Source organism: Cygnus atratus, chromosome 1 (genome assembly GCF_013377495.2).
Source record: "Cygnus atratus isolate AKBS03 ecotype Queensland, Australia chromosome 1, CAtr_DNAZoo_HiC_assembly, whole genome shotgun sequence".
Classification (NCBI taxonomy): Eukaryota; Metazoa; Chordata; class Aves; order Anseriformes; family Anatidae; genus Cygnus; species Cygnus atratus.
The window spans coordinates 60,570,177-60,578,912 of record NC_066362.1 but is presented as its reverse complement, the minus strand read 5'-3'; the positions used below and the strand labels follow the sequence as shown (position 1 = coordinate 60,578,912).

Below are 8,736 nucleotides of genomic sequence, written 5' to 3'. Positions count from 1 at the left end.
GTTTCTGAATGTTCTCTCACTGTTTCCTGGCTGAGTGGATGAGTACGTAGTTTACTGTAGCTTTATGGATTCTTGATTGTGGAGTTCAAAAAGCAGCCTGTAGGCCTAAACCATATTGTAGATTAGTTTCTAATTCAGCCATCATAGCTAGTGAGGCACTATGTTCATTCACTGCTTATTCTAGCTGTGATGGTATGTAAAGTTCTCCTGGTTCACTGTTGCTGGGAAAGCTAATGTATTACATCTCCCTAACTGAATTTCTAATGCATTCATCTCAACCCCAGTGAACATCTTTTATATTTCATGGTTTTCATTCAACAGCGAAAACAACCATATATTAAGACACCCGTTTGTCTGGAAGCTGGAATAGAAAATGCTGTATATTCTGGGGCAGATCTTCCCATTGACTGCTTTGTATTGCTGCTGGTGGATTCTGGCCAAAAAGCTGCTACGTCCACCTCTTGGATGACCACAGTAGCAGAAGCATTTTTTAATGATACAGATTGAGTGCTGAGTCTTCTCTGCCACTTCCTTCCCTGTTGCCACATAAAGGATAAAACTGAGCTGTCCAGATCACATTGTCAGCCACACAGCTTTATTTTGGTCCATGAGAAAATTTTGGAAAGAGACTATTTATTGTCACATGGCAGTCTTGGGAGGAGGAAATGTGCATGTCAATGCTTAGGGGTAATCCAGGAGGGGTTGTGTTTTGTAAGACCTAGTGACTACTAGAAAATCTAGAAATACAAGGAGAAGACAAACAGTGAACCAGAGACAAAAGGAAGAAATCAGAGTCAACAATTATATTCTGAGCGTATGAAGCTCCTAATTATGAGCCCTCTGTTGAGAAGTTCTGCTGGATAGTCAGCGGCCATTGCATTCTGTGGTTGAAGCTTCTTGCAGAGTGTGTCGCAGGAACCTAGACTGAAAATGGCAAAGGCCTAGGCTGTGGTGACAAAGTCTACATCTACAGAGAAGGCAAAATGCTGAGGGAATACTACTGCTTCTAGAATTTGCTTTAACTGGGATGTCCAGAAGAAGGACAGGGCGTAATAAAACTCACATATTGTGAACGTATCAAGTAGCATAGCGAACTCTTAAAGAGTGTGGAAGATGGAGGAAGAGATGAAGTAATCTGTTTCTGGTTGTTTCCTGCAGCTAGTCAATGTGACTTCCAGATTTTCTAAACTGACTCTGCATCAACTTGTTACGATCCTCATTTTGCGTCTATTGGTTTGTCTCATCCCAGTGAAACACTGAGGAACCCAACAAGTCAGTGGCCTGCTTCTGACAGAAACTAGATCAAACTGGCTGTTGCTTTTAAACTGAAGACATTTTTCAGACTTTTTCCAAGCAACCCCAAGCAGCTCAACCTAGAGTCCCTGTGTCACAGGTTATTGAAATTTGAAATCCTGTATTGAATAAAAAATTTACTACTTGTCTTTGAAGGGCAACTGGGACATAGATGTGAGGGCCATCTGTGTTATCCTGTTGACAAACTTAAGTTCTGCAGATGGACACCCCAAGTTGCCATCCAGGATTTACTTGGTTTTTGGATTCAAGATTTGCAATCTCTCCCTAAGTAGTCTAAAAGAATTATTTGTGGGGCCTTTGGAAGCAGAAGGCTGTTTGGTTTGCTCCGGATTCCCTACTACTTCTTGTTTTTGAATGGCCTGGACTACAGTAAGTATAGTTCCAGTTGGTCAGCCCCATACAGCTACCCAAGGTACGCCTACTGCTAAGTTTTTTTCTCCACAGGGAAAACCTCTCTCCTGGGAACCCATTGTTTTATTAGAGGGCTCTCAAGATGAGGGTTGTTGTTGAGAATTCTAGGGAGTCTGTTTTACTTGTCTGACCTGTCTGCTGTCTACTCCAGTTTGGGATCACCCAGCTGACATTGCGTTGTCCCATCCCATTTCTCAACTGCGATTAACAATGCCGTGCATCAGTTCTGCCCAGGTAGGGATGGGCTGAAAGCAAGGTTGGCTGTCCTGTGCATTATGCTCTACATTTTGCTTTATTTTGCCCCTTTTTGCAATGAGGTACGGTTTTAGGGCAGTGGAGACTCCCCTTATCAGTGGTTTCATGGCTTGAAGTTGAGGGTCTACAGGGGCTGAGATAGGGTAATTACCATGTGTACCCCTGCAGTTCATAGCCTGGATACAGTCTGTCTTTGTAATGGCAGTAGAAAGTTTGCCTAATGATCATATTGATATAGTGGTGGGCTCCCCCTTTTCCCAAGGTCTATGCCCCCTGTCCAACACACTGTCCAGTGTGTGATGAAGTATGATTCAGTGTTAGGGTCCAGTCCCTTGTTTAAAAACACTCCTGGTCCCCAGAAGCCATCCACCTCAGTTTGGTCTAACATATGACAATCTCCTCTGGTTAGGGAGATGTACCACAAATATTCAGTCTTGGTTTCACCAGGCTTCTGCCCATATTTTTCCTGCAAACTAGCCAATTGAAGGGGATCCCATGGAATGGTCTTTGTAATATTTCTTAGGTCGCTTCCTTGGACTCCAGCAGATGACTCAGTTTTAATAAGAGGGGATACTGTAAATTCATTAGGTGTCAAGAGTTAGATGAATCAGAGGTTGCTGTAGAATCTGGCTCATCCAATTCATCCTCAACACTCAGATCTTGATTGGAGTCTTCCCAAATATCTCCATCCCAATCTTCTGGAAACACTATTAGCTTATGGATCTTTGCAGGATCTGGGGCCTGAGGGTTGGGGCACCCGAGTTATTATTTCTAGCTTGTCTTCTATGCTTTTTTTTTTTACTTTTCTTCCCCCAATAATTTCTGTAATTGTTCTACTTGCAGTGATAATGGTATTCCGTGCCTTTTTCTTTGTTCAACCTCATCTCCTAACATTCTCATTTACTTTACAGTCCTTATACTGACTTCCTGCTTCCAAACACGTTCCCAACATTTTGCATATGATTCCCTTTTCTTTACCATTTTTCAGTTTCTTTCTTGTGAGGTTTAACCATTCCTCTACTTTACTCCAGTTATTTCAGTTTTCGGCGATGGGTTAACTCTGTGTCTCCAAAAGTAGTCAGTGATTGAACATGCCATCCTGCTAACTATGCTAATATTTGTCACAGGTGAATGATTAAAACAAGTTCTCATCATGAGGTTAACCAAAAAGATTTATTAATCATGTTTAAATAGAATTAGTGACTAAACAGAAATGGTTGTCAAGCACTCTATTATGGTTAATTGGCAGTCGAACCTTCTACTACTCTGCGCCAAATAATTAAGGTAGCTTGATGTGTACAAAATGTTGCTCAAGCTTGACGTATATATAAATGTTGCATGCATTAAGAAACGTTGCTTAAACATAAAATAAGGGATCTTTCAACCTTGAGGTTGAGTAACCTTGAGAGGCATCCCTATTCACAGGGAGATCGCCACCATGCAGCCTACTGTCATGCAGAAGAGCTCAGCGGACTCTAGTGACTACAGATATTTACACTGTAAAATTGTTGGCTTGTAGTCAAGCTTCTTCCTTTTACAGTCATACATTATGTGCTATTTTTCTCTTTCTTGTTAGTAATTTCTCAACTATATCAGTTCTGGGTAGGAATTCATGTTTTGGGCAGTTGGTTTAGTTCCTGACATGGCATGACTCTGCACAGTTTTGCAAAGTTTGCATACCAGGTCAACTTCAGATAGGCCTGCTTATCACCAATGCCTGAATCAAAGAACCATCAGCGTGAGGTAGAGGGGATGTACCCATCACACACTGATAGCCAGAAGCTGTGTGTCTGTGGTCCAAAAGCAGCACGGCTATGTTAGCATAAGGGGGTGCTGCGTCTTTATTAATTATTTCCACATTTTGTGTGAGTAATGCAGTTACATTTTGAGGCTTTCTTCTTCACTCTGTTATCTTCCTATAGTGAATGCCTGGTTGTATTGGGATGGCTATTTCTTAATACTTTTTGCTCTTGTCGTGAGTACTCCTAATATCATTCCCTCACTAACAGCAAGAAGAGCAGGACTCTACATTCAAATTCAAATAATCCAAATTCAAACATTTATTTTAAATCAGGTGCTGTTTGGATGCCATGCAACTACAGATTTTACAGCACAGTTTGAGTGCACTTTGCAAACATCCCAAGCAAACAAACTTTGCAGGAAACAAAATCTTATAATTTTAGTAATGTCTGGGACACTGGCTTTTCATGGGGATCATGATTTCCAGGAAAGCATCTGTCCAAATGCAGGATGGTCTTTGTACCTTTAGATAATCTCTATTTTCCTGTCTAGACACCTATTGGTGAAACAGCTTACACTAGTGACAGAAACTGTCTAGTTTGATGATCTTCCGGCTTTCTATCATTCCTCAAAAATACATTACTTGTTGACTTTCTAATCATGTTTGCTATCAAAACTAATCAAATGTACTTCAGTTATCACTTGCTTCCTGGCAGGCCTATTCCAGTAGCATTTTGATACTTTTTCACCTTATAGAACCCGTATTATCATCATTAGCTTTAATTCCTGAGCCTGTTTCTTCACTAATGTTTACACGCTCTCAGCATGTTAGCTCCTGTCACAAGGAATTAGCAGCACATCATTGCACTGTGTCCCATAGCCAAGATGGTGGCTGGAGGAAAAGGAGGATGGGGTGTAAGCAGAGGGAGAGGCAGAAGGTGTGCTCCAGGAAAGTGCGGCTGGTGACATTTTTCTTTGTGTGTTGGCAAGACGAGAGCTCAGAAGGCATGGTTGGGCCCCTGTGTTGATATTTGTAAGCAGGGAATGACATTTATCTCTTAAAAGTTCCTCACTGTAAGTCCAAAGCTGGTGCCTTCCCCCCCAACAACCTGTAGTATTGGTTTGTTATTATGGTGAATTATGGATGTGAGACATGCTGAATCATGACACTGCTCCTGTAAGCAGTTGTTCTATGAGCTAAAGAAATTAGTCTTTTGTCATGTGTGGCTTCTTTATGCTCCTGTTTACTAGCGGTTGACGCTAGGGTCTGGGTGGGATTGCCAAGAGGTGTTCTGAGCCTGGAACTGAAATGCAGGCAGTGTTTTATGTAGGGACGTGTCCTTAAAGCGTTTGATGCAATAAAATTTTGTGTCCAAACCAGAACCGTACTTTTTTAGTTGTACTGATTCCCAACCAACTTCAGTCAGCTCATGCACCTGTGATCGGCGGTGTGCACACCACACGCCAAACCGAACAGAGATTTTCCACAGGCACGCGCCCGCACCTAACACGGGTGGCGAGGAGCACAGCCTCCGTGAGGCGCCGAATCCCCCTGACGCCCCTCCTGGTGCGGCCATTTGTGCCGTGGCAGCGAGGGCGGCGAGCGGGGCGCCGGCAGCGGGCGGGACTCCGCCAACGGCCGCCGTGGGTGGGGCCTCCCAGCGGGCGGTGGGGCCGGGAGGGCGCTCCCCGCACGTCGCCGTTAGGGGGCGTGCCCCGGGGAGGGGGCGCGGCGGCGGGGCGGGGCGGGGCGTGCCGGCCGTTGGCCGTGCGGCGCGGCGGGGCAGGCACAACCCCGCGGGCAGCGGCGGGGGCAGCGGGGGCGTCCCGCCTTCCTCCCCCGCTCTCGCCTCCCTCCCCTCGGCGCTCCGGACAGGACAATGGAGGAGGAGGCGGCAGCGGCGGCGGCGGCGGCGGCGGCGGCGGCGGCGGCGGCGGCAGCAGGGGGGGCCCTGCCCGGCCCGGCGGATCGCGGCGGGGCGGCGGCGCTGAGCGGGGAGAACGAGGCCGAGAGCCGCCAGGGCCCGTCGGAGCGCGGCGGGGAGGCGGCCCCGCTCAACCTGTTGGACACTTGCGGCGTGTGCGGGCAGCCCATCCAGAGCCGGCGGCCCAAGCTGCTGCCCTGCCTGCACTCGGTGTGCCTGCGCTGCCTGCCGCCGCCCGACCGCTACCTCATGCTGCCCCCCGCCGGCCCCCCCGCGTCCGCCGCCGCCCCCCACAAGGAGCCGCAGCCGCCGGAGCCCCCCTCCCCGCCCGGCTCCTCGCCCCTGCACTGCACGCCCGGTAAGGCGCCGGCACCCCCCGGGAGGCCCGCGTGTCGCGACAGGCGGGGGGGGGGGGTGCTGTCGCGACGAGGGGCTCGACGGCAGGTGGCGGGGGCGGCGGGGCGGAGGGCTTCCCTGCGCATTTTTAATTCCCTTTTCAAATTTCCCACTTCGGAGGGGAAGGCGCCGACTTCCCCCGGCCGGGACGGCTTCCCTTCTTCCTCCCTGCGCCTTCTCCTTCCTCCCCCCGGCCCCGGTACCCGCGGCCCCGGCAGGGTCCCCCCGCCGCTCAAGCAGGGAGGCTCGTCCACGTGGAGGGGGGCTGTGGGAAGGAGTTGGTTTAAAACCTCCCAAATCGGCTCTGCCGAGCGCGGGGTGCTTGGCACAAAGTTTTGGTCAGCCCGTGTGCTGCCGCCGTAGCTTGAGCGAGGGTGTTTAAAAACACAGCCCGGGGATGGGTTGAGAAGCTGCTACAGCCTGGGAGCAACTTCCTGACGCTTTTATTCCTAGTCCTAGTGGTCTGCTTTATTGGGTTAAAGGCAACTTTATCCTAGAAAAAGGTGCAAGCAGGCATCCTCTAGTGGAAACGGGTGGAGATCCTAGAGAATCTCAACAGAAAAGCGTAATGAAAACTGAGCTTCTTTACAGGACGTGATGGATAGCGGTGTTTGTGCTTTTTGGGATACGCAGTGGGGGCTCAGGCAAAAATTCTGCGTGAAGAAGGCAGCAGTAGCTCCAGATTAGCCACTGCTGAGCAAGTATTGGCCGCTGTTCCTTAAGCACACTTCTTAATGTTTTTACTGAGAAATCTTGCTGGCAGATCTGACCCAAAAGATTACAACTCAAATACGTGAAGTGTTTGCAGCATTTCCTAAGAAAAACACTCGAGAGAGAGGACTAATCGGGACAATTGGAGAGAACACCTTGCTTGAGAATGTCTGAGAAAGTCAGACCCACATAGTTTATTTGCAAGATATGCCGAGCCTCTTCATCTGCATGGATATCTATCTGTGTTAGTGTGTTCATTCAGACTTTAATTTTAATGTGTTGTGTATGTGGGAGTCAAACTGTCTAGTCAGAAGTCCCAGAACTGGGAAAAGCTGAGAGACTCAAAGCCACTATTTTTAAGCTTGGTGGATCCCAGAGATGTTATTGCTCATACATCTCGGAGTAGAACTGTGAAATCCTGCATGGGAGGAACATAAAAAGCACAAACTTCGGTGTATGGCAGGATATTTCCAGATGTGACTTGGAAGTGAGAAAGGGGGTAGAGATGCAGCTAGCTCAGGAGTTGCAACATAGGTTGAGGGAGTGTGTAATTGTCTTACAAGTTTTGAGGTCATGAACAGCATAGCTCAATTCCCAGATGCTATATTTAAATGTAGCACAAATAGGGGTTCATAGCTGAGCATGAAGTGAGATGTACCAAAAGAATGAAAAGATCAGTGCTGTTCAAATGCTTGCTTACAAGAGGACAAAGGATAGCTAAAACAATGAATTGTGCACCAGTTGTAAGCTGGCAGTTCTGTTCACTCTTTTTGACTGTATGAGTTGGTTCTGTATGAATGAATAATACTATACATATTCCTCCCCGTTCGACAAGTGTACATACATGCTATTTTTTGGTGACATGATTTTTATTCTATTTTCTTTCTAGTTATTTGCATGCTTCCACACTACCATTCATTGCCCAACAGGAAGAAGAGACCTGTATAGATCTCCCACTCTTCTTGACACATTCCTTAGGTCTTCTCTTGTCACCGTTCTGGCTTCATTGAACTGACAATGACTGTAGACTTGTGAACTTGATGTGCATTGGCTGCTTTGTTTTTCCGACTGATATAAAACACTGTAAACTTAAATTAGGATTTTTTAAAAAATGGTGTCACTGTACAAAGCTGATTATAGTGGAAAAAAATATTATGGTTGGAGGAGTTCCTAAAGTCTCAGAAGACAGAAGGATGGACAAAACAGTGGAAATCTGTCATCTCCTCTGGTAATATGTTGCACAGTGTTTATGAGAAATCATCTGAAGTAGTAAACTGAACACTACCAGCTTAGAAAGCTGGACAGTAAACGCCTCACATGATGTAAATTATAAGATACTGTGCCTATACTGAAGAAATAAACAGCAAGGAAGCTATTTGCTAGAAGGAATGTCCTAGGTAAGGCCCACAATAGAATTACAAACTATAAGCAGCTCCTGAAAGATAAACAGAAAGGATGCTTATGCATGTGTGCTGAGCAGTAGCACGAGGCACAGAAAAGCCTGGAGAAAGATTGATAGAAGGGAGTCAGTCTGGAACAAAGGAAGGGATCTGATTTGACAAGTGCTTCAGTGAGCCAGCCTTGCAAAGGAGTGCTGTGCTCATGTCCACGTTAGTTGAGAAACAGGTAACTAAAAATTAATTTTGTGTATAGTCTGGCTATGTGGGGTCTTATTCATTTATTTTTTGTCTTTGGGAAACTGTTTCCAAGCAGAAAAGGTCCTTTGCTTGACATACTTGTGTGTACGTTGGAAGTTGACTTGTGGGAACACTGGTTCTCTTGCTGTAAAAACATAACTAATAAAGGAGTGCTGTGAAAAATGTCTCAAACTTGAGAATCTAGAGCAAATTATGAATTTTGGTGTTACTTACTTGAATGCAAAGTTCAGCATAGGTAGTAGCAATGATAAAGCTTCAAGACACAAGGAGTTTCTTGTGGTGTGCGTTAATCAGGATTCCTCTTGTAGAGGTAGGCTGATGGCGAG

At 46.4% G+C, this 8,736-nt stretch overlaps 1 protein-coding gene across 1 annotated transcript in view; it reads left to right on the top strand.

Moving 5' to 3' along the window:
• The first annotated feature begins 5,478 nt into the window (after positions 1–5,478).
• The window catches only part of TRIM24 (tripartite motif containing 24), a 58,690-nt gene continuing 55,432 nt past the window's right edge, over positions 5,479–8,736 (top strand). The window contains exon 1 of the mRNA XM_035561679.1: positions 5,479–6,003. Within this exon, the coding sequence (XP_035417572.1) occupies positions 5,601–6,003 (403 nt within the window). The 5' untranslated portion in view covers positions 5,479–5,600. The remainder of the gene's footprint in view (positions 6,004–8,736) is intronic.